The 27,106-nt window shown below is 43.3% G+C and overlaps 1 protein-coding gene across 1 annotated transcript in view; it reads right to left on the reverse strand.

Moving 5' to 3' along the window:
* Positions 1 to 26,841, reverse strand: part of CHSY1 (chondroitin sulfate synthase 1) — a 71,174-nt gene extending 44,333 nt beyond the window's left edge. The window contains exons 1-2 of the mRNA XM_043554807.1: positions 26,495 to 26,841; positions 11,149 to 11,644 (exon numbers count right to left, since the gene is read on the reverse strand). Of these exons, the coding sequence (XP_043410742.1) occupies positions 11,149 to 11,644; positions 26,495 to 26,814 (816 nt within the window). The 5' untranslated portion in view covers positions 26,815 to 26,841. The remainder of the gene's footprint in view (positions 1 to 11,148; positions 11,645 to 26,494) is intronic.
* Between the last annotated feature and the right edge of the window lie 265 nt (positions 26,842 to 27,106).

A 27,106-nucleotide genomic window follows, 5' to 3' on the forward strand; every position in this document is an offset into this window, starting at 1 on the left:
TCAGTCTCCACCTAGTTCCAAAACCTCATTAGATTATAAGCAATGTTGTAAGAGTATTAACGGCATCTAGGGTTCTTACACATGAACAAGTAGAATGATCAGAGAAGCCTATAAATAGTGCAGATCATTGGACTCCACCTACCAAGAGTCTGGTTCTGGGTTGGGTCTGAAAATTTGCTCTGTAACAAACACCTCAAGTGATTCTCTTTTAAATAGCTTCCCTTTGAGAAAGAGCAACTTAGTGTAAGACCTATGGACAATGCTAATACTTGAAGTACACGCACACGCACACACACACACACAATTTTCCCACTGAAAAAGGCTTGGAAAACTGACTTACAACACACCGTTACGCCTTACAAAGCTTTACCTCCAAAGGTCTCTTTCTGACCCACACAACACTGCTACCATCAAGTTCATTCCTGCCTTTGTCCCCTCACTTGTTATTTTTCAGGTGCCAGATAGTCTTACCAGTTCAGGTCAGAAAGGATGATTAAATACTGGAATTACAAACTTTATAAAGCTTTGCTGTTGCCATCCCTAGATCTCTTACAACTGTGAATGGATACCATCCTGACAGTGGAAAACAGTCCAGAAATCGATTAGAGAAAGGAGTGACCCACACAGTGCAAGCCTCCTCAATGCTACCCTCCCAAACCATTCCACCCTGAGCCAGTAGTCCCACAGCCCTCCACACTTTACTGTGCAGCTCACACTATTTTTCCCTGGTTTATTGTTGCTTTACTATAATTAGGCAGTGAGGTATTTTTTTTCATAAAGATTAGTCCCTTTTCACATAGTGAAAATAAGTTCTCAGAGCTCATTTCACTCGTATTACCTCAAAATGTCTCATCTAACACTTCAAATAAACTGTCAGTTTATTATAGGAATTGAGTTGATGGCACATGTGATCTCAATCTTTTCATCTACACAGAAAATACTCTTCAGCTATTAGCTTAAGATAAGGAAAATGATATTCTGATCCCACTTCCCGATAATGTTGCTAAGGAGCCCTTTTCTGTCAACTCAACCTAAATTAGGTATGTCTAGTGATGACCTTATAATAAGAAAGATGATGAACATGTAAAGTCTCGAACATCTTTAACACACTCCTACCAAACTTGAACAAAGCACTTTGCCTTGCCACCCCCTCCCTCACAAGCACAAGACTCTGATATAACAAATGGGGACACCATTTCAGAGATGTTTGTATACTTACAGAAGGTTTTGACAGTAAAATAATTACAGGTCCAAAGCAACTAACTTCTCCATTTTAGGTCAACTCTGATGTGTTCTGTCAGAACAGTCTTCTCTAAATTTTAACAGCAAAAACCAAGGATTCTAACACCACAGTGTTCCTACAAGTCATATCCAAGTACTTGTTTATGCAGGTCAAAACCTATGCAAAGTCCTCAGGGAATGAGTTCTGAAGGGCTTAGTTTTCCAGATACTTGGGTATTTCATAAGCACTCACTCTGTGCCAAGCACGAGCTACGATAATATGCAGCATCTCAATGCTTGAGACAATCCTACAAGGTAGGCAATGTCTTATGCCATCTTTTAAGGAGCTAACAGTCCAGAGAAGTTAGGCTACTCGCTGCCCAGGATGACACTGCTAGTGAAGAATGCCGAATGAACTGGGAGATTCCAGCCCACTGTATCCTAAAGCATGTCCTCACCACTCACTCCCCTGCTCCCCTCAACCTTTGTGCCACTTGGCCTCTGCTTACACCTCTCTCCTCTTGCTCACCCCACACCAAAAACATTGGTCCCTTTGTGATGTGTTAAACACCTCATACATTACTCTACTGTCTCTTTGCACCACAGCCCAGCCCCACAGGAACAGGAGAGAGCAGGACCTCTGCTCTCTGCACTGCTGCGTCCCCAACTAGAACAGTGTCTTAATCATAGCAGACGTTCACGATTTATTTGAAAAGTAAGTATGTGTGAATATTGTAACTGACTCGCTGAAAATCTTTCTAATTTTTAGGGCACAATTCCCTGACCTCTTATGCAGAGGATAAGAGGATATTCAGAGTGATTTATCTAATTGGAGAAAGCAAAATTTAAGCTGTGAAGCTAAGGCTCCATAATTGATGGTTTTAGGTGATACCAAATGAAAATGGTGGAGTAAAGACCTCCAAAAATTCCCTCCTCCATAAAAGCAAAGAGAACTTGGGCCAAAATAGTTTCCGGCACCTATTCAGGACTCTGGATATTAACCAAAGGCTTAGAGTAACCCAGGAAGCATTTATGCAAGAAAAACAGTGAAATTTTGGTAAGAAGAGTGAATTTTGTGGCATGTTAACTGTCCGTTCCCATTCCCTATTCCCCAGCAATGTGGTGGTAACCTTGAAAACCAACATCCACAACCATGCCGAAAACCAGCAAACTGGCAGCCACTGGAAGGAGACAGAGCAGGCAGGGCTGGAGCTCCTTCAAAGCCCCATTCCCAGAGAACTGTCATTATCTGACCTGCCTGGTGGTTTCCTAGAAGACCCTACTTGTAAGGCTGTCTTTATTTGACCTGACTCAGAGCCCTCCTATTGCAAAAAGTCTCTTGGTGGGGAGGGGAGGAAGTATTTGTTAAAAATAATCACAGGTAATTGTTGAATATCATGCTGCCTGAGGATGTGGCTAACAGTATGGGCAAAACACAGGCTAACCAAACAGCTTAAAAAGAAAAGTAGGGGTATGACATGTCCATACGGCACTTTGAAAAGCTTTTATATATATCTGGGAACCTAGAAGGCCATGAACATGCATCGGGCTGTGCACATGCCCAGGGAAGACCTGAGAAGGCCCTAAGTTCTCATCTCTGGTTGACCGTAAGGCTGTGTACAGGCAGGAGGTGAGGCTAAGGAAGAGCTGAAAACTGCATGGTGAGTATTAAAGGCAAGCACCAATGAGTACACAGAGCCCCTAAGCAAAGACTGGGAGACTTAGTTCCAGGCATCTAAGGAAATCTTCATCCATTCATTAGCTAACCGCTAAGCAAACCAAGCAGAGATTTAAGTGGCTACACACACACACACACACACACACACACACACACACACTACAGACTTTACAAAATTTTCCAAAAAGTCACTAAAACAATAGTAACATCATTAACCCCTGGGGAAGGTGCAGAATCTGATTTCCAGGGCTGCTGTATTATTTTAAATGTTCTGTTGTCTACAAGAAATTATGAGACATTCAAAGAAACAAGAAGGTACGGCCCATTAATGTGGGGAGGGGGGTAGGTAGGGCAGGAAGGAAGCAGCTAATAAAGAGGTGGAAATTATAAAGAAAAGAGGCAAGCAGAAATTCTGGAATTGAAAGTCATAATAACCAAAACAAAAAATCCACAACCAATCTGAACAGACAAAAGAAAGGATCAGTAAACTTGAAGATAGGCCAATTGAGATTATCCAGTCTGAGGAATTGAAAGAAAAAAGGAAAAGAAAGAGCCCAAGCATATGCATAGGGCAGTGGCAGAAGGAGAGGAGCGAGAAAGAGAGAAGGGCAAAAATGTTTGAAGAAATAATGGCTGAAAACTTACCAAATGTGATGAAAAACAATCTACATGCCCAAGAAGCTCAAGGAACTCCAAGTATAATAAACTCAGAGAGCCACACCTAGACTCATCATAATCAAACTACTGAAAGCCAGAGCCTCAAAAGCAGCAAGAGAAGAGACTCATCGCATTGGAGGGATCCTCGGTAAGATTAACAACTGGTTTCTCATCCAAAGAAACCACGGATACCAGAAAGCCTCCATTCAAACTGCTGAAAGAAAAAGACTGTCAACCAAGAATTCTCTACCAACAAAACTGTCCTTCAAAAGTGAGGAAGAAATTAGGGCGTTCCCAGATAAACAAAAACTGGAAGAATCTGTCACTAACAAACCTACCCCATGAGAAATATTAAAAGAGGCCTTTCAGACTGAAATGAAAGCACACTAAACATTAACTCAAATACACGTGAATAAAGAGCCCAAAAAAGGTAACTACATAGGTAAATATAAAAGACGGTATAAATAGGTTGTAACACTTTTTTCTCTAATCTGATTTAAAAAATAACTGCATTAAGCAGTAATTATAAATCTGTGTTGATAGGCATGTCATGTATAAAGATGTTAATTTGTGTGACAATACTAGCAGGAGGGAACAGGGAGAAATAAAGCTTTATATCAAAGCAAAGATTGTGTATACTAGTTGCAAAGTTGGTGTTAACCCAAACTATGTTATTACCAGTTAGGATGTTAACTGTTAACACTTAGGGTAGCTTCTTAAAAAATAACTCAGAAAAAATAAAGTAAAAGAAATGACAAGAGAGTGAAAATGTATAAAAACTATCTAACACAAAATAAGGCAGCACTGTAGGAACAAAGAAACAAAACAGACATGACCTAGGAAACCAAGAGCAAAATGACAGACATAAATCCTACCCTATCAGTAATGACATTAAATGTAAATGGACTAAACACTCCAATTAAAAACTGGTCCAATTACATGCTCTCTACAAGAGAAACATTTTAGATTCAAAGACAAACAGACCAGGGGTGGCTGGGTAGCTTAGTCAGTTGAGTGTCTGACTTCCACTCAGGTCATGATCTCACGGTTGGGAGTTTGAGCCCTGCATCAGGCCCGCTGCTGTTAGCCCAGAGCCCACTTCTGATCTGTGTCTCCCTCTTTCTGCCCCTCCCTCACTCGTGCGCGTACATGTGCGCTCTCTCTCTCTCTCTCTCTCAAAAATAAATAAACATTGAAAAAAAAAAAGGCTAAAAGTGAAAGGCTGGAAAAAGATATAGCATGCACTGGTAACCAAAAGAGTGCTGGAATGATTATACTATCAGACAAAACAGACTTTAAGACAAAATTTGTCACTAAAGACAAAGAATGAATTTTATAATGATAAAAGGGCTCGTCCACCCATAATTGCATGTACGCACTTAACAACAGAGCCCCAAAATACATGAAGCAAAAACTGACACAACAGAAGACAGAAATACACAATTCAACAATATTAGAGACTTCAATATCTCACTTTCAATAATGCATAGAATAACTAAACACACAAGGAAAAAGACTTAATCAACATACAAATCAACTAGACCTAAGAGATACCCACAGAATACTCAATAGCAGAATATACATTTTTTTTTTATTTTTTTAACATTTATTTATTTTTGACAGAGAGACAGAGCATGAGCAAGGGAAGGGCAGAGAGAGAGGGAGACAGAGAATCCAAAGCAGGCTCCAGGCTCTGAGCTGTCAGCACAGAGCCTGACGTGGGGCTTGAACTCAGACCGTGAAATCATGACCTGAGCAGAAGTTGGACGCTCAACCGACTGAGCCACCCAGGTACCCCCAGAATACACATTCTTCTCCAGCACATACAAAACATTCTCCAGGGTAAACCATATGTTAGGCCGTTAAAAAGTCTCAATAAATTTAAAAGAACTGAAATAATACAAAGTATGTTCTCCAACCATACCGAATGAAATTAAAAATCAATAACACAATGGTGGGTCTTAGACTGCTGTGCTGTTCAGTCTCATTTCCTCTTGTGTTTCACTTCTTCATATCCTTCCCACTCACTGCTGACAGTGTCTTTGTATGGTAACCCCCCCACCGCCGTTGTAGATGCTAATTTGCCCTTATAATCTATTAGAAGTTTGGAGATGGAACGATCGAACTTGCAGAACAAAAGAATAAGGCTCAGTATAAAACCACAAGGGGCTCTGCCTTGAAGAATCAGGAAGCATTAGGGATCAGTATTTGGAGCATCTTATTCTAGCCACCTAGGAGCCAGCCTAGTTCTTAGGCAGGCAAGGTTAATGGGCAGCCTAAAGGCCCAGGAAGGCACCAGTATAATGCAAATCAGTTCCATGGCAACCAGCGGTTAAGAAACATTACTTCTTCCATTATTAAGGAAAAAAAATTCCCAGCCTTCTGATATAAAGATGTTCAACATTCCTTTATAAGCCAGTCAGACTAACAAAAGGAAGACGTCCTCTTTTTACATATTTTGCTCTAAATTCCAATTTCCTTTGAGGACATGCCTTCCCATAAAAAGAACATCATCAATCTTACCCTTCCCTGTACTGTTTTATACTTAAAATCACTATCACAGGGTTTTACGCTCTCACATTTTTCTAAACTGCTTCATGAACATGTTTTTGTCTCCTTAACCAGACTTAAAGCCCTTGAGGGGAAAAAAAGGCCATTCATGTTTCATTCTCCTTTTTGTAGTTCCCTACCCGCTCAGAGAGCTGTACTGGGCTCATTAATGCTCCCTTAACAAATACTGGTTAACTCAGAGGGTCATACGGGTGTGTCCTAATATACTGGTGTGTCCCAAACAACTTCTAGGTGTGCCAAGATAACAACCCCTTTGGGTCTGGGGCAGGGGGTGCAGTGGTTAGATGTTGGGGTAGCAGGAGCACCTCAATGTGTGCATCACCATGTGAAAAAGGCTGGGAAACACTGAGTTAAGGGACTAATTAGAAACACTGCTGAGGGGCACCTGAGTGGCAGTCAGTTGAGCATCCAACTCTTGACTTCGGCTCAGGTCTTGATCCCAGGGTCGTGGGATCATGGGATTGAGCACTGCATCGATGCTTAAGACTCTCTGTCTCTCTCTCTCTCTCTGCCCCTCTCCCCCCACTTGCACACGTGTGCTCTCTCTCTCTCTCAGAAACAAACACACAACAACAAAAAAACCCTGGGTTAAAGGACTAATTAGAAACACTGCTGAAAAGAGCTAGAAAGAGACTGAATGTCCATAAAAAAGATGAAGCTCCTCATGTACCAACTAGAAAATCTTCCAAGACACGTAAGTGAAAGCCAGCAAGATCCAGGCAGTATGTAAAACATGCTACCATCCATGTAATAAGGAGGATACACACACTTCATGCATTACCTATGCATACGGTACGCCTTTACGGGTACACCACAGTGGCTGGCCCTGAAGGGAACCCAGGAGGTAGAGATGGAGATGGGAAAACTTATCCCAATGAACCCACTGAACTTCTGAATTTTAAAGCATGTGACGGCATTAAATTTTTTTGAATTCTATTTTAGAGGGGGAGAGAAAGTGGGTAAGGGAGGCAGGGAGGGCAAGGGGAAAGGGAAGGGAGAGAGGGAGAGGGAAAGAGAGAGAGACAGTCTCAAGCAGGTTCCACACTCAGTGCAGGGCCTGACGTGGGGCTCCATCCTACAACCCTGGGATCATGACATGAGCCGAAATCAAGAGTTGGCACTCAACCCGTCTAAGCCACCCAGGGCCCCCCAATAATTTTTTTTAATGTTTATTTATTTTTGAGAGAAAGAAAGACAGAGTGTGAGCAGGGAAGGGGCAGACAGAGAGGGAGACACAGAATTCAAAGCAGGCTCCAGGCTCTGAGCTGTCAGCAGCCCCGATGCAAGGCTGGAACTCATGAACTGTATGATCATGACCTGAGCCGAAGTCAGACGTTTAACCGACTGAGCCACCCAGGCACCCCAATAAACTTTTTAAAGTTGCCAAATCCACCTATGCCTAGTAATGACTATTTTCTATGCAAAACACCTTTATGACTAAGTCAAATGTTGGGTTAAAATAAGAAAAGCAAGATCTGGTTGCTGGTTACCCAGCTATGTTCTCTTTGTGAAAATCCACTGAGCTCTACACTTAATTATGATCTGTGTACTTTTCCACAGGTATAATATACCTCAATAAAAAGTCAAACATAAAATGAAAAGGTTACTTAGGTCAACTGTCTTTTTGTTCCCTTATTAAAAGGCCAGTATATGTCATTTATTTGCCTAAAAAATTGTTTCAAATTGTTCAGCAATGTTTCTCCAAAGCAACCTCCTATGACTGAGATGTCATGCCGAGCCCGTGTGACAAGGGGGCTCAGGTCTGCCTGCTCTGCTTCTCCATCAGTAGTAACGGCCTCCAGTCCCACATTCTCACTCTGGGCTGGGAGGGTTCAGTAAGCACTGAGGAGCATTACTAAAAACCACCTTATGGTTTACTGCATTGCAATTACATTTTTAAATTATGAAAATGAAAGTATTTAAAGCCACTTATCAAAAATGCCAAAGTCACAAAGGATGCAGATGGAGGCTGTGCAAACAGTCCAGACAGAAGGAGGCTACCTATAGAGGCATGACCATCAAATCCAACACCTGACCCGAGGCTGCTCCTGTGATGGAGAAGGGAGAACTGTTACCCAGGACTTTGCTGCATCAACAGGTAAAATCGGAAAATAAACGGCAGGTTGAAGTCTCCGTGTTGAACTGAACTTAGGCTATACTATGGTCATATGAGAGCATTTCCCCACTCTTAGTCAAAATACAATTGATGTTAGTTGAAGTAAAGGGCCACAATGTTAAGTTACTCTTAAATGAGGGACAGGTCTATGTCCCTGTATGTGGGAACAGGGGGAGACTCAGCAGCAGTGGCAAATGATCATGCGAATAGGGTAAAATGTTAACAGGTTAATTTGAGTCCAGGGTGTGTGGATGTGCTTTGTGTTGGGTTTTTTTTTTTCTGTGAAATTAAAATTACTTCCAAATAAAGTCTTTTAAAACCATGTATTAATAAATTACTACCAATAAGAATCAAAACAAGCTTAGAAATGAATCTGGATTTTGATTATGACAGTTGCCTCTCATGAGGCATTTTAATGCCAAGGCACTATTTCAATTTGCAAAAAAAAAAAAAAAAAAAAAGTAAAAATTACACCTTCTGGCTAGATTTATAAGAGCTAAATAAGTACCTTCCAAGACCTAAAGCTTAACATAATTGTCTTTAACATAAGACTCCACCTCAGTAATTTCTCATAATGTGAACCTTAATGGAGAAACTAGATTTACAGGAAGTTTAATAAAAGTTCTCATCCACACGAGGGATTAATCTCACTTGAGTGGCAAACACAATGATAAATCCTAGCTAACGATGTAGGTTAAGAGCACTTAGAGCCCTACCAAAAAAGAAAACAGAAATCAAAGGTCTAATAAAATGGTACATGTCCCAATAGATCTAATTCTTAGAAATGACAATGATGAAGGACTACACATGAAAGGCAAAACTTTAAATTTACAGAAAAACATACGGGAGACAATTCCCATCCCTCCAGGAAGGGAAAATTTCTTACACAAAAAAGCACAAGCCATACAGGAGAAGAATGAGACACTAAACTACACTCAAAACTCACGATTTGCATGTGAAGTAAAGCCACATTTAAAGGGAAAGGACGAGTCACTTTTGGGGAGAAGACAGGCCCCTGCAAAAGGAGCTCGCAAACTGGCAGCACCCAGGAAAAGCTCTGTCGTCATCAGGCCTGTAAACACATGGAGAGTAGCAGCGACACCCCCCAGAGCTGACTGTCCCCTGGCTGCCCACATGTCCTCCACACCCCCCAGAGATCCTAGGGACAGGGAACTGGCCAGGGAGGGAGCCTCCTCTCCACCAGATCCCTTTAAAAAAATCATTCACCAGGTGCCTCCAGGCAAAGAGGTGGCCTCCAGTGTCCAGAAAGGCGGATCCTCAGCACCCAGGTTCAGGCCTTAGAGAACTTTGGCGATTACGAGAGGACAGCCCTAAAACTACCTCCCAGCCCCTGCAGCCCTAGGACAATACTTTCTAACAACATCCTGGCACTAATGCTAGCTGAGAGTTCTGGATAAACAAGACGCTGGCCCCAGCGACATCTATCTAGCAGGATGTAAGATATAACAGCACCACGACACTAAGACACAGGTTGTTAAAAATTCACTCTCAAAGGTAGGCCTATTGTCTACAATTCAGCAGGACGTCTAGCTTCTCAGAGATCAGGGAGAGAGAGGGTAAAACATTCCAAAATACACAAGGCACTGCATGTTTCAACTATAATGAAGCATGTTAAGGTTATAACTACTAAATTAAGGATGGGAGGAAATGCAGAAACACTGCCAGCTGTATTCTTAAAACTGCATGACATCCCCAAATAGTTTTCTCGCTGCAAAAATCCAATGCAACAGAAATACCCCCTAGATCCAGTGAGGAGGTCGGGGGGAGGGGGGGGGGGGACACACACACAGAGATCAGAGGTTTCACTCAAATGACATCTGAATGTACCTTTTATAATTAGAAACAACATGAAAACTACTTCCGGTATTCTTGAAAATGTCCACTTCCCTAACAGTTCAAATGAAAGAAACAGTTATTAGGAAACCTTTAAAAGCAAGTCTTGGGGGCAGAAGGCAAGTACTGGCAGGAATACAATTTCTTCACTCAAGCCCTTGAGAAAATTAACTCATAACAAAAGCTAACAGTTCACATCAGAAAGTAGGTTTCTTTTTCTTGCGCAGAGGTCTAGAAATTCCCTCTGTTCATCACAACTATCAGTAGTTTATCAATTTACACACAACAACAACCTAAATAATTTTTTCCATTCTGACTAATATCAGATCCTGTAACTGCAGGCAAGAGGTGCACATCTGCCAATAAAAACAGAGAAAAGTCAAAAGCTAACTCATGTTCTCGAGAGCATTTAAAGAGAAAACATCTACAAGTAGACTTCCTACAAAAAATCGCATTTGTGTGTCCAGATAAGTCAGAGATTGCCTACCCACTATCCTCAAAGGAACCTTACTGCAAACTTACAGACTACAAATAAAGGTCTAAAATGTCAAGGTTTAAAATAAATGCAAAACCAAATGCTAATGGCTTTTTTTAAAATATCATTACTCATTTTATCAATCCTAAACATGTTAAGTTTCAATACTGTGTGGGTCAACAAACGACATGAGAGAAGTCAGGCCTTTGGGAGAACAGGGACAGAGAAAGTTGATACAATTGTAATCACATCTACAATTCAGCAATACTCAGATTAGATGAATTTTCCAGATAACTGTGAAAATATCACTGTGACCTACAGTGAAATGTATCATTTCTTTGGGCTCCAAATGCCATGATTTATTAACTAAGGTATGAGGACAAAAGTATAGAAGGTATGTCCTACAAATGAAGGCTCAAAGATACTAAAAGGGAATTCAAATTTAACAAACTAAGGTAAGAATGTATAATAACTTAATACCAACTTCAAGCCTTAGAGAAGGTATCATCACTAGTTTCCTGCAATTGGCTCATAACTGATGATGAAATTAACCGGTTTTTTTTCTTCTGTTCTTACCTCATAAGACCAGACACACTGCACCCCCGCAAACCTCCGGACACATCTTCCCACCTCCACGTCCTCGTGAGTCGTGTACATTTCCCGGAGACACTTTCCAATGTGCGGCACCATTCTCCGGAGAACCTCCCGGCTCATGATCACACCGGGCCCCCCCATGCAGAAGTTCTCACCGGGTTCCAGGGCCAGTTTCCCCATCTCTTCCGTGGTGCCCAGTCCTGTCTGCCCGAGAAAGAGGGGCTCACTGCTATTCAAACTCCTCAGAAAATTCTCCAGACGGTCTCCTTTGATATACACGTCATCATCTGCTCTCATAAACCATTCATACTTGTCCAGGTAGTGGTCATGCATGTACTTGAGCATCATGAAAGACTTCTTCTGGGGTGGGTAGGAGTCGTCCACGCCCCGTAGTGGCACTATCGGAATTGGTATCGAGGTGTCTGAACCCTCACTAGAGAAGAATTCGACTTTCCCAGGAATTGTCTTGGACCATGTTCTGGAATTAAAATAAGCATCAGTGAGAGAACAGTTTATTTCAAGCTTCTCATTTCCAGAAATCCACAGATCTACTCATGTTGAAGCACTGTGTGTTCAGAAGGAATGATAAAAAGCTACCTGATCTGCTTGCTTCCCCTTAACAGAAGTCCAGGCTATGGGGTATTGCAAGGCCCACGTTCATTTTCAAAAGAATCCCACCAAAAAAAGATTAATGAAGTGTTAAAATATTTCCGGGATAACTAAGTTTTAAGCTGTGGCTGAAAACCAAATTGCCGGGGCACCAAGGTTTCAACACCCAGGTTAACTTTCTGATACTATCAACCCCCCACCTATAAATTCCTCCACTCCAGAAGACAATTAAAAATCAAATTCTTCATTCAGCAAAGTTTCTTTGGATGCATATCAATGCCAAGTATGTGCTAAGCCAGGGGATGCAGGGCGAACAAAACACAGATGCCACCTTACAGAGCAGTCATCAGGAGAGACAGACATTTATCAAAGGAGTCACATGCAAATGTACATACTATTATAAATTAAAACAAGTGCTCTGAAAGGCACACAGCCTTCAAGAGCAAACACACAGAAAGATCACAAACAAGACACACAATGCAGAGAATGCTTCCTGGAGACAGGGTGAATGTCAAGGATGAGATACAGACCCAGGATGCAGCAGAGGAAAGGGATGGCACAGAAACGGGTGAACGCTGAGTATTCCACAGTCTTCGGAGGTGGAGGAGAGGGTTGGGGCCACTGGGCGGGAACTGCCACAGCAGCCTGGACGGGGGGTGCCAAGGGTAACTGCACGTCCCATTGTCAGAGGAGAGATTAGAAATGAACGAAAAGGAAACAAAGAATCCTGCTCCTGCACAACTGATTTAAGGCCATCGTGTTCCAACTTTCCTTATGCCTTCCTCATTTTATGTAGTAAGAGCTGAAGCGGTCCAGCTACAAATATGCATTTATACAGACTACTTCTAGGAAAAACATCGCAGAACATAAATGAAGCAGTCAATGAACAGAACATAAATGAAGCAGATCAAAAAAGGTCTGTTCCCAGGTGATATTCTCTCCAATATATTTTTATTTTGCTTATCCATTACAATCATATGTATTATAGTGAAAAGTGAACTTGAAGGGTCAATGAAAACCACACATCTTACATGAAAGGTCTTAGGGAGAGAAATTCTTGTAAAAGACATATACCAACCCCCAGAGGAGAGGTACAGAAGTAGGGGAGTGGGGAGGGATTAAGAAGGGGATAAAGAGCTTTCTCTTTTTATTCTGTGTATCTTCAAATGAAGGAAAGTTTTTATAAGCAGGATATTATTGGGGGGGAGGGTTAACTGTGCTAAAACATATGTAACTTGAAATTTACCATTTTAACCATTTTTTAAGTACTACTGTTCAGTGGCATTGAACATATTCATATTGTTCTTCAACATCACCACCATACATCTCCAGAATGTTTTCATCTGCAAAACTAAATTTCTAAAGTACAGTATTATTTTTGTAATTTTATAAATGATCTACAATGAATTACTTAAAAAAGCAATTACTGGCTTTTAATTCTTCTCCTAACCCAAATATAAGGAATACAAAATGACTTCAAATTTCTCTCATTCAAGCAGAAGAGGAATTCGATGAACTTGTCAAACGTGCTTCTCAAAAAAATCCAAGGATTAAATACATATCGTTTTTCATCAAAGCTAGGAAGTCGGCTGTAAGACACACAATTGTTTTTTGTGCCAATAACAAGGAAAAAACAGTGCCAATCATAATCACATGATGCCAGCAACTATAAAATGCATCCTGTTTCAGAGATGTTAAAATGTGGGGGGAAATGTGCATCTTAGAATGATGTAAGACAGTCGTAGTAATGTTTTTCCCTTAATGCCTGTGGATTTAAAATGGACCTATGGAGTCTTATGCCATTTACAAAACTCATCATATATGGTACCTGATGGGACTACAGATGCTGTACTCCCATTTTCACAAAGGATAAGCTCCCAAAAGAATGGATGAAAAGTAAACATGGCAGGAATGTAGCAACTAATTTAAGGAGAAACCAACCCTTTCCATAAAGAGATGTCTATTTAAAAATGAGAATGAACTGGGGGCGCCTGGGTGGCTCAGTCGGTTGGGCGTCCAGCTTTGGCTCAGGTCATGATCTCATGGTTTGCAGGTTCGAGCCCTGCATCGGGCTCTATGCTGACAGCTCAGAGCCTGGAGCCTGCTTCGGATTCTGTGTCTCCCTGTCTGCACTTCCCCCGTTCATTCTCCCTCCCTCCCTCCCCCCAAAAATAAATAAACATTAAAAAAAATTCTAAGCATGAGAATGAACCACAGTCTACACAGAATGTATAATAACTGAAAGACACCCTTCTGACGTGGTAATCTAGAGGGGAGATGACTTCCCAGCCCCAGGAGGTGGGTGACAATGAAGATGTACTAAGAGGACCACCATCCAGGGCAAGGAGCCTCTGATTCCTTCCTCTAAGAGAAATGATTTTTGTTTGGGAGTCATATCAATTACTTGAAAAAGTAAATAATTTCAGTGGTTGGCACATAACAAGTCAATAAATCCTGCTCACTTGCATTAAAAAAAGTGACTTAAAGTGCTGTGTGTGTGTGTGTGTGTGTGTGTGCAAGTGTGAGCACACCTCCACGCGGAAAAGAGCAGAAACCATTTCTGTCTCTGAGACACCTCCAAGTGAGTTTCTAATCACTTTCCATAACACTCTACCATTTCCTGCCATTCCTACATGAAGAACCGGACTTAATCAGACCCAACCAGAAAACAATTAAGAGGTAAAATTCACAGGCCTGCTGGAGTTCAAATATACTACCATCCATGGTCCCTGTGAAATGTAGTTTAAAGCTAAAGAGTCTGCATTATCTCATAACTGATTACACATGGATAGTGAATAAAATCAACCTAACTTCAGCTTCTACCCAACTGCTTCTGAACTAAAATGTGATTAATAAAAGAGACCAAGTTCAAACCAGTAAGTACTAAAGTACTGGGGTTGGGTGAGCTCAGAAGCTGTTAAGATATTAAAGCACCATGATATTGAGACATGGGATGAGTAAGACAACATCCGCCTCCAAAAGAATAACCTACTCAAGACACAACACGCTGTGTCACAGCTAAGAGGACAGGCTCCGGAATCAAGCTTGTGGGGTGACGGTCCTGGCCCCACTTTGGGTGAGCCACTTTGTGCCTCCCTTTCCTTATCTGCAAGCTGGGGGATGGGGTAATAATGGCACCTACCTTAATAGGGCTGTTGTGAGGGTCAGATGGGCCCTTCTATCTCAAGTGCTCAGACGTCGGCCTGGCACGCAGTAAGCATAACAGAAGGGTGACTTACTGGGGAAGCCGGCAGTTTGCAAATAAGACGGTGAAAGAGAAAATGATGGACACAAGGGAGCGTGGGCTGGACCCGGGACAGCCCGTCACAGGATCACACGCCAGCGCGGAGGCGCTGTGGAAAATGCTGCTTCTCACGTTGCTGGCTGAAAACCTGACACTCAAGCCAGCTATTAGAATTCCGTTTTGCTGTCAATCTCAGACAACATCAGGGTATAAGTCTAAGGAGACTTCAACTTTTAAGTGTTTTCGCTTCTGAATGCTGGAATCCTTTGTAGGAGACTGAGGATGGAAACCCCTCCCGGTCCGGGCCCGCAGCGCCCGTGCCCCCGCGGACAGGGCAGGCAGAGAAAGTGCCGACGGTTCAACCGGCACCCAGGCGATTAATGCCCGCACTGTGACTTGAAATGGTGTAATTTGTCTAAGAAGAGAAGCCAATTAATTTTAAAAACAGACAATCTAACCTCAAACCATCCTTAAAAGCCTCTCTGCAGTTTTATGGCAACTCCACCCAATTATTATCTTTTCCTTTTTAGGTAACCCAGGGAAAAACCTCAAGCTGCCCTTTTCTGTTCTAAATGACTGGCAGTTTGAGGGAAATCTCTCAGAATGAATTTCTGTAAATCCTCCAATCTTAAGAAATGATGACCGTTTTCACTTAGGGTGCCTTTGGCTTCAAGAGCTCCATCCAGTTAAAGGCTTCTGGAACGGGGCGGGGGGAGGGGGGCCTGTAATAATGGCTAAGAAGTGAAGGAAGCACGCTGCTCAAGCAGCAGGCTGGCCCTCCTTCCGTGAGAGAACCAGGTCCAGTTCCTTAATTTTCATAAGCAAATGTCAACCTTGCCACTGACACGTTTGTTACCGGGAGCAAAGAGCTCTCACTTGATTGAAACCACAGAACGTTTGCAGAGGCCCTCGCCAGCTAGCTCAAGTTTCAGTGGACCGATAACCAACTCTAGCTAAAGGCACAGATAAGACAACTGAAATCTGAGAGAGCCAAGAAAGCTATCAGCCCTTCCTCAGGGCTTCTAAACGCTATCCCTCCACCAAGTTAAATCACTGTTAAGTAATGCAGCTAGACGATAATTAGCTTCGCTAAGGGATGCCTTTGCTGACTTAAGACTTCATATAGTCCCCCTTCCCATTCGGTTACCATTTTAAGAAAAACTACACAAAATACATTTCTGTATAAAACTGCATCTATAGCAGGACTCCTGTCCTAAGTACACATTCGTAATCCATGGGCAAAAAGCAGGCAAGAGTATATACTTGTGATGTGGACTATTAAGGGAACAAAAGTACATATACAAAAATAAAATATTTTACAACTTTGCCCCAAAGTGCTTACTATGGTTATTTGTGGTTGGAGGATCAGAAGGCATTTAATTTTCTTCATGTTTTCTACATTTCTAAATTTTCTGCAACAGAAAGGTGTATTTAGAACTGGGAAAAAAAAATTTTAATCTGGAGAAAAGCTTTAAGCTAAAAAGCATCCAAAGAAATGAAAAGATATGACAACAGAAAATTCTATTTTTATAATAAACATTTTTCTATTCTATCCAGTGGACAAAAACTCAGTAAGACTTTTCAGTACTCAAACTCAGTGGACAAAAACTCAGTAAGTACTTTTCCTGAACATTTTCTGAATTTGAATAGCTATAGTAATTCTTATAAAAAGAGGAGCTCTTCTGTGATTTCCCCAAAATCACGATTAAATACATTTAAAAACGTAAGAGACTCTTAAATATGGAGAACAAACAGAAGGTTACTAGAGGGGTTGTGGGGAGGGGGGATGGGCTAAATGGGTAAGGGACATTAAGGAACCTACTCCTGAAATCATTGTTGCACTATATGCTAACTAATTTGGATGTAAATTTAAAAAATAAAAATAAATAAATACACTGTCAGACAGTTACAGTGATACATTTGAAAGGACTCACGATCAAATCATCTCAGAACCTGGAGTCACGGAAGGAAGAATATAGTCTTTCCCCTCGTAGAACTGATAGATAATAGGAATTGAATGTATGTATTTCTATTCTTGCATTACAGAAAAGATTTCAGCTAACCTAACCAAAAGGCATACAGTACGATAACAGAAGCGAGAAAACGAGGCTGAAGAAAAATAAAAGTAGGGTCGTGGGAGCAAGGCAGGCAAGTGGTACCTATACCAGGGAAGGCAAAACCCTGCCTGGGAGGGGCTGCCTGCTCAGCGCTGTGCCCACAGGAAACACTCAACCAAGGGGAGTCCTCTGAAAAGATGCCAACTAGAACAAGGGAGCCCGCGTGATGAGACCAACTGCCATCACATGGTCTCTACGTCCGCTAACAGTGGCCCAAATCGGCAGCACGCCTTCCAGCAGGCAACCAAGAGAAGTCACAGGACTGTGTCCCACTGCTCAGGGTTAAGTGAAGTAACTATTACAGACAGGGAGACCTGACAGAAACTTCTCTGCGGGGCCACAGTAGAGAGAGCAGGGCAAACGTGGTGAGCATCGTCACAGGAAGCGCAAGCTTGATGAAGCAGCAAGCAGTCTCAGCTCACCCTCCCAAAAAGTATGTGGAGAACAGCATGCACTTGGGCAGGCAGAGCAGCCATGCACTTGAACTTGACCAGGCCTAGTGAAAAACTCAGAGGTCTTCCAAGGCTACCAAGTGAAGGCTCAAGGCCTCTCCTGGCCCTGAAGGAGTACCCTCTGGCAGGAGGCTGCAAGCATTACTCAGTCCATTACCTCTGCCCTGTCCTAGGATGAGGGACCAGCCCTGCAGCCAGCACCCTTAGCCGTAGGTTTTCCTTCCTCTGTCTGCCTTCCGGATACACGGCTTCCTCTTGTAAAGTCTTTAACTGTCTTATTGCAACACCTTATGACGTGAGCAATCTCAATTCTTTTTAGAATTACATGGGGAAATAGAAAAGAAATCACAAATGGTGGGAAAAATATTTTTTAAAAGAAATCAAATTATACTCTTTACCATTAATCCTTAAAAAGCACACTAAAGGTGAAAGCAAGCATTAAGGAGACTTTTTTTTTTTCCGTTCAATAAAGCCGTTGGCGGGTGGATTACAGCTTCCCACCTCCACAATGGCCTGGCCACTAGCCCAGGAGGCAGCTCCAAGGTATTAAGAGCTAACAGCAACCTGCCCTTTGAGCCCAGGCTCACAGCAAACAATGGGAATACTCATCAGTACAGACCACAAAAAACGCCCTCTTTGGAACCTAAGAATCAAAATTCGGAGTTTTAATAACAGAAGGCAAAATGTAACCTAATGATACATTTCCAAAGCTTCAGATGTTGGAAAGCTACCTTATATAGTTTGTATTTTGCTGTTGTGCACTTAAAAGTATAAATATGCAACTAATTCTTAATCACGCATGAACAAAATTCGTTTTCAAATTTAATTCTAAGCAAAAAACCCCAAACAACAACAGCAAAAAGTGTTGCTTAATGCAAACAATAAAACCACCCCGAACCTATTTTGGCCCACCCCCTTACAAGTCAGTGTTACTGTTATCAAGGCACTTCCTGGTATCGAACCACTGAACAGCAGCCCATGGCCACCCAGCAACCAAGCAGTTACCTAGTGTGGTGTACCATGCTAAGGGCATTTGAAACTCGGCCTATGGGGGCACCTGGGTGGCTCAGTTGATTAGGTGTCCAAGTCGGCTTCAGCTTGGGTCATGATCTCATGGTTCATGGGTTCAAGTCCACACTGTTAGCGCAGAGCCTGCTTGGGCTCTCTCTGCCCCTCCCCCACTTGCATACACATGCTCGCGCGCGCACGTGCTCTCTCTCTCAAAATAAATACACTTTAAGCAAAACAAAGTAACTCAGTCTGTGAGAGTTCAATGGGGTGTGTTGAGGTATTGCCACCCACATATTCCAGATGAGGGGACGGAGGCTCAGGGCCAGGTAAGTAATTTGCCCAAGATCACAAGGCTAATAAAAGTCGAAGCCAGAATGCAAATGGGGTCTGACTCTAAAGGCTCTGCTGGCCAGCTACTGGCTTTTTCATCCCGCACAGTTATTTCCAGGTTAGCACCCACATTTCCTTTGCAGACTATACTCCACTGATAAGGCTGAGAAAACAGAGTCATCACAGACACAGGGAGCACACTTACAACTACTTAAGCCACTTCCACTGTGTCTGCCTGGCAGAAACCTGCCTGTTGAGGACACCTCTTCAGAGTCTAAGCTGGATTTAATTAAAGGTCAGAAGACTCTACTCAAATGGTAGCTTCTGAAACCCTCCTTCCGTGTGGGTCCCTTCGCTACTGTAAATCCTGCCCAATCATTTTCCCCACAGCAGGTTGGAAACACAGAAAACCCCAACACAAAAGCCGCCTTCACACCTGGGTTCTACTTACAAAGCAATCGTTTTAATGGCATTAATAACTACATTTTCATTAGTCTTCAGGCTTTGGGTTTGCAAGCCGAGGACTGCATCAAATCAGAGCAGTGGACACCTTATATTTTTAATCATCCACAAACCAAGGTCCTCAGCTACAGAACAAATACCATCGCTATAAATGCTTCAGAAAGGACACTGAATTAAGGTAAGTAGATGGACAGTTTCAGGACTTATAAATCGTAACTAAGTTTTTTATTCCTCCCAATTCCACCCACATCCACAAAAAGACACTGGCAGATGGAAACACTGATACCGACATCCACATATGGGGGGGGGGGGGGGGGACTGGGAAGTTAGAGTAACTGAGGAAAATACAGTTACAGTAACCAAATAAATACTTTTCAGTGCAGGATTAACTGTTACTTGCAAAAAAGAGTGACCTCTGACCCCAGCCCCAGGGAGCCTGCTGTGCCCAAGTTACAGGTACCTACAACCTAACTCGCTGGAAACTGCACTCATTTCCTTCCAAGGGCTCTTCCCTCCTCCCCCTCCTCCCCCCTCCTCCCCCTTCTCCCCCTCCTCCCCCCTTCCTCTTTTTTTTTTTTTTTTAACTGTAGCTCTGTAGATTTATTACAAAATAATTGCTCACTATAGTAAAACACAAAAGTACAGAAGAGGGCCAAGAAGAGTATGAAAACTCCTCGGCATCATTGTGTATAGAGATGCTTTCACACTTTCTTTTCTACGCTACACAAACATAAGATTATTTTGATTTTAAGCAAAAATGGAACCCATACCGGGCGTACAATTTTATAACCTACTCTTAAATTTAAGTATATTGTGAATCTCTCTTCATTTCAGTCAACATATTCGAGCCACTTGATTTTTTGTGGCTAGAGAGACATCACAGTATAGATAAACTTGGGAAATCAGTTAAGGTCCACAGTTCCTCACGCAGGACACCAAAGACACTTGAAATTTCCACTCCTTACATACATCTTCAAGCACATCTTTAAATCCCTTTGAAAAATTCTAGAGGAAATGCTAGATTTCAGGTCCCAGCCTCAAAATGAACAATCTCGTTCCTTCACTACTTCCTGCTATTCCACATTTCTGGGAATCTGTTGTGTCTGCCTCAAAAACTCCTATTCATCCTTCAAGACCAAGTGAGGGAAATAGGGCAGGAGAGTGTGAGTGAGGCCTTTCCTGATCCCCTTCATAAATCAGCACAGGCCTCTTTCTCCTGTGTTCCCGCCCCAGTGAGCCCAGGCACCCAGTGAGCCCTTATCATGAAGTATTTCCATTTCTTTCCTTCCCTGGATGACAAACCCTGCAAGGATAGAATTATTAATTCGTTTCCAATAAAGACCACCTTAATGAATGGACAGGGGAAGTGAAAACACAACCTTGTATCATCTTCTGTCGACAGCCACAGCTATCCCTAACTTGGAACATTCTGACTATTTGAGGGCATCAAGTTCTGAAAGCACGGCATAGAAAACTAAACTCTTTATCAGGATCACGTATTCCAGCGGTCATCTTATACAGGCAATTCACAATGTGAAATGGGTTGTGCTCCGTAAGTTCATTTACGGGTTGATTATTCGGATTATAGAAGGCAGTCGGTAAATTTTTGCCAAACTGAATTCTATCTGAGAAAGAAAGTATTGCTCTAAACTGTCTCGAGATAAGCACGGTTTACTGGGTTCAAGAATAAGGAAAGGAACCCTGAGGTTTGCTCATTAAGGTTGGTAAAAGAACAGTGTGCCTTCGCTGAAAGCATTAGGAAGAGGCCATTAACTGGTATAACAACATCTTGCAACAAGATTCCTATATCTCCAGCTAGTGTTTCTCAAACTTTCTTCCCACAGTTCCCTACAGACTGATGCTAATCTTTAATGGTGCCCTTTATCACTCCCGGGGCAAAGAAGGGAAACCATCCACCTCTTTCCTCTGAGAAAGTAAAGAAAGAACAAAACAGTTCCCCATCTTCAGCCCAGGGGAGGTAAGAATCAAGACAAATGAAAGGTGTTGGATTAGCTTAGCGTTCTGGGCATAAGAAAGGACCAAAAAGCAAAGTATGTATGTTTTTTTTTGTTGTTCTTTTTTTATCAAACCATTAATTAAAAAGAAAACCCAAACGGTATCAAAACTCTCCCAGCAAGAACAGGTAAGTGTAGCCAAGAAATGCTTGAAACAGAAGAGGAACAAAGAAGAACTTGTCTACCGGATATTAAAAAATTATTCAACTTCCAATCGTTTCAATGGGTGGTACTGGCACAGGAACAGAGAGAAAGATCAGTGAACAGAATAAGAAGTCCAAAAACATACCCAGGAATTCTGAGTATGATGAAGATGGCATTTCATATTGGTAGGGAAATGGGAGATTACTCAACAGATGGTACTGAGACAATGCACTATTTGGGGGAAAAAATGAGATTAAGATTATTTCTACCCCTTCTAGAATCAGCAAAAAAATGTTGCTTTTAACAATCTCTCCAGGGCAATAACCTTCTGAGCTTGAGCTTGGTGGGGGGGGGGGGGAACCCTAAAATCAGAAAGGTAAAGATGGAACTACATGAACTTCTGTGTATCAAACACCATAACTAAGAACAAAGAATAAAATATGGAAATAATATGAACTGTAGCTAGTAACAAAAGACCCAAAGAACACAGGGTTCTGATGATCAGTCACTAAATGACCTAACAAATCACTCGGAGGAATCAAGGTACCATTCTGAAGTGAAAGTGCCGAGAAAACAAATACTCTAGAATATGAGTCAAAATGAATTTCTTTATATATTTGTAAAACCCCAGCTATGCAGAACCCTAGGCAATTTTAGTTTAAGACAGCTTCAGAGCTCTAGCACTGTAACCACCTCAGATACAAATCTTTTCTTAATTTCTTGTTTTTTACTTTAAAAAAAAATTTTTTTTAATTCTAAGTTCATTTGGAGAGAGAGCGGGAGAGAGAGGGAGAGAGCGGGCGAGCGAATGGGAGAGGGGTAGAGACAGAGAATCCCAAGCAGGCTCCACACTGTCAGCAAAGAGCCCAATGCAGGACTTAAACTCACCGACTGTGAGATCATGGCCTGAACTGACATTGGACACTTAACCGACTGAGACACTCAGGTGTCCCCTTTCTTAATTTCTTTGTAAATTCATTACATTTATGAAGCTAAGGATACTTCTGCCTGTGTGTCTAAAAGCCTTCTTCAAACTTCTTATGCAAAACGAGACCTGTTGACTCATTTTCCCCATCTCAATAAATGATACAACCACTCACACTGTGTCTCAAGCAAGACCCCAGGAGGCACTGTGATTCCTCTCTGCCTCACCCCTCACTAGCATTCCATCAGCACCACTTTACCTTGGCCCCAGCATATATCCCAGAACCATCCACTTCCACCTCCACTGCTACACCAGTCCCTGCCACCCACACATCCACCCTGACTACCTCCTAACATCTCCTTGCTTATCTCCAGTCCATGCTCCACACAACGGGCAGAACTCACAATTTAGGACATAATGCAATCACCTCCCCTTCCTATCTAAACCCTCCAAAGGCTTTCTAATTCACTGAGAATAAGAGACCAGACACTATCAGGCCTCATCCGCTTTCTTTTATCAGCCTTCTTTGATTCCAAGTTGGTTGTAACTTGGAATCAAGTTGTAACTTACCAGCTCTCCCCTCTCCTCCCTTGCTCATCAGTGATATTCACACAACCATGGTTAAGACTGCACCCAAAATACCAAATTCTCCAGATGCCACCCCACCCTTTCCTTACCTTGTTTTGTTTTCTCTATAGTACCCATCATTAACCCTCTTTTCAGTGTCTTCCCTTCCATTAGAACAGAAGCAAAGCACCATGAGAACAAACATCTTCACTACTGTGTCCTTAATACTTAGGGTCTGAACCCAGAGGAGCCATGCATGTATTTGTTAAACAAAGGAATGAATCTTAAGTGCAACTGAATAATTTTTTTTAATGTTTATTTTGAGAGAGAGAGAGAAAGCAAGCATGGGAGGGGCAGGGAGAGACAGAGAGAGAGAATCCCAAGCAGGCTCCGCACCACCCAGTGCAGAGCCCAACCCAGGGCCCAATCCCAAGAACTGTGGGATCAGGACCTGGGCCAAAATCATGAGTCAGACGCTTAGCCAACTGAGCTGCCCAGGCACCCCTAGAACTAAATATTAAAAAAAAATAATAATAATGTTTCTTTTTGAGAGAGAGAACGAGCAGCACAGAGCCTGATGTGGAGCTTGAATTCATAAATCATCACAAGATCATAACCTGAGCTGAAGTCAGACACTTAACTGACTGAGCCACCCAGGCACCCCTGTAACTGAATATTTTTACGAACCATATTTTTACTCCTTGACTTAACAGCTATGGTGTCTGCTCAGGGCCTAAGGAAGAAGTTAGCCCTGTTCAGTCTCTGATCAACTACACTTTGAGTTTTGTTCTACCTCCTTTTTAAAATCTGTTTCTCGCCTGCCATCAGCTGTCACTGCACTGCTAACATCCCTTGGTGGCCCCTCTCCCCACTTCAACCATTTAGCAGGTCGGGAAAATAAAAGTCTGTAACGATGGGGCTGTTCCATCATTAAAGTCCACTAACGTTAGTGCAGAAAGGCAGATCTCACTGAATTTCCAAAAGGCTTTTTAAGCTCCTTTCTGGATCTCAGACAGTTACTAGTCCCTACACCTAAATTCTGACATTTTCAATATCCTAGGATAAAAGTACACCATACAGCCATCTTACTAAAAATGTTGGCATCTCCTTCAAGCCATAAGCCAAACAATAATTTCATTAAAAAAAAAAACAAAAACTAAAAACATTAGAGTATTTCTTAAGATAAAGAATGAGTGTGCCTTTTAGGGGAGATGTAAAACTGAGCACACCCACTGCCAAACTAGAGTTTCACCTAGTGCTGTTAAGATTCAGGCCGACTTTTATGCCAAACTGTGTGTGAAATTTCCATTTTAAGAGCCGAGTGTGGAGTTTCAGCCTGGGCTGCAAAGCACAGCAAAAGCCATAATCATAAGTTACACACTGTAACCTCGGCCCCAATTCAGGCCTTCCCCAAAAGTTCTTTAAGACTAAAATCGTCTTGTGCCATCTCCTGCAGCCAGTCTAAACAGAGGGTTGACAGGTTGAGAAGCAGAGTACCGGAACCGGAAAGGTAAGTCCACTCCAAAGCTTCAAGTAATGGGACTTCTTAGGATCCAAAACAGGAAAGAGAAGAGGTGCAGGAAAGCTGACAGAATGCCTGAGCAGGTACACTGTTTCCCCGGAAAGGTCTCCCTGACCAGAAAGGCAGAGTGGTCACAAAAAAGGAAGAACTGGCACCAGAGGGCAAACTGGATTTCTACTTTATCTCAACTGTCTGAAAATTAATAAACAGTGAGATACAAGTCCTACATCCAAAAAAGATGAGGTAGGAGATTTGCTAAAGGAGACCAAAAGTAAGAGGGTCAAGCATGGGCTTAGGGAAAGGACTCTCCAAGTGTAAGAAGGGTAGGTCAAGTTTGCACTACATTTTCTGGCGTACCAGGACCCCTACTGGTTTGTATATACTGATTCTGAATCCGTAAAAAATGTATTTGTTTGGTGGGCAATCTAGCATTTGAACTACTTTGGTAATCATCTCCAAAGGTGTGATTTCACCCAATGGCAGTCAGGTGGACTTACTTTCAAAACCATTCTGTAAACAATTTATACAGCTCATCCTCAATTTCAGATGTGGACATTTCTCTTGTCCAAAAGCACAATTTGCATAAAATTCCAGGTAATTCATGGGAGATCCGGGAGAAAATTTTTATCTGCGGGTTCCTAAATCACTACCATAGTTTAAATTTGTCCTAAGTGGCTATCCTCTAAGCTTTCAGACACTCAGGACCCTTCCTGGCAGAAGCTGGGCTCTGGATTTAAACAAGATCCTAATGGAAACACAGAGGAACGCGGGATCAATGTGCTGAAAGCACTGACATTCTCAACTGCTGTTTTATCTTCTTTCCCAATCCTGTACTTCCTCCCTTAGAGGAACAAGTATCCATATATGTTTTCCCCTCACATCTAATGCTTGAACATTTAGACCAGCACTAGATTTAAAAGCCAAAGTTTCAAAGGTATTGGTTACAAATTAAAAACCAACAGTAACCAGCTTGGCCTTGCTCAGTACTGACTCCTCTAAAAGTTCATTCTCAGGGGACCTCCCTGCATTGGTTTGTTCTGTGGCTGGATGAATCCCAAATCTTACCCACACAGTAAGCATTTCTGTACTTCACACATACGCTGTCCCATTAAATCCCTTTACTGAGTCCACATTCCTCTTCTACCTCAAATTCACTCCACTACAAGTCTGTCATTCCAAAATCATCGCCCTTCTAAAGATTACTTTGGTTAATCCCTTTGTTAATCCTGAACATGATTCCAGCCACTTTTATGACTCATATGGCCAATGAGGACCCAGACACTGGATAACACACACACACACACACACACACACACACGCACACACACACACACATCCCTAAACTGAGCTAGTTAACCCCGAATCTACCACGGGCTAAGCTTCTTTTCCCAAGGTTCTCTTTCCATTAACTCAACAGACTGGTGTGGTCAAGAGTGCAGTGGGCAGCCCTTTTCATTTACAGGAGAGCCTCCACCAGGGAAATCTGTAAGTATGCTATGGAAGGGTTCTAACCAGATTAACTGACCTCGGCTCTAGCTCTGCAAAAGCAAAGGTGCATATTTCAGAGAATCAAACGATAACCGTTACTGTCACTACTATCACAGGTATGGTGCAAACAACCTTATGAGAGAGCGATGGTCAATCACACCCATTTAGCAGAGAACTTGGACGTGGAAAGCTAAAGTGCCTTGCACAAATTCGGGCTGAGGACCACACCCACGGGGGCCACCCTGGTCGGCCTGACCCCAAAGCCCGTGCTCTTGTGCGTTGCATTCACCGCCCCACCACTGACCTCTGCTTCCAACGCCCGACATTGCCGGGGAGCTTCGGGTCTGGGAAGCAGGTAAATGCTCACGCCAACGGAATACCGGCAGGGCCGCCCGCCGGGATGCTGGATACAGGAGGCGGCTCCCGGGGAGCAGGGACTCACCTGTAGGCGGCCACGGCGCGGGTCTGCAGGTATTTCTGGGCGGTCATGACTCCCACGAAGAGAAAGTTCCTGTCGCGCGGACCGCCATCCGAGGCCGAGCCGTGCGGCCAGAGCTGCGCCCCGCGCGCATCGCCGCGCGCCCCGCCGGCCTGGGAAGCCGCCGCCTGCCCTGGCCGGCAGCCCTCGAGGCTGGCGCGGCGCCGAGGACCCGCTCGCTTCAGCTCGGAGGCGCGGGGCAGGACGAGCCGTGAGGCCAGCACGAAGCCCAACACGAGCCCGAGCAGCACGCTGAGCCAGGCGCGCCGGCCGCGCGCGGCCATGCCCGCGCCGCTCCGCCCGCCGGGCCGCCGCCGCCGCCGCCGCCGCCGCCGCAGGCTCCGCGCGCCCTCAGCCCGCCGCCCCCGCCCGCGGAGGCCAGCCCGCCCTAGCGCCGCGAGGCCCGGCCCGGGCAGCGCCGCGGCCGCCGCGGGCCCGCCGCGCCCATCGCGGCCCCGGAGCCGCCCGCAGGCCCGACGCCGCCGCTTTGTTCCGCACGCCCACCCCCACCGCCGCGGCCTGCGCCTTTAAGAAGGGACCATGCCCGGCGCGCGCCGGCAGCGGCTAGAGCGCGAG

The sequence above is a fragment of the Prionailurus bengalensis genome, chromosome B3 (assembly GCF_016509475.1).
Source record: "Prionailurus bengalensis isolate Pbe53 chromosome B3, Fcat_Pben_1.1_paternal_pri, whole genome shotgun sequence".
Lineage (NCBI taxonomy): Eukaryota > Metazoa > Chordata > Mammalia > Carnivora > Felidae > Prionailurus > Prionailurus bengalensis.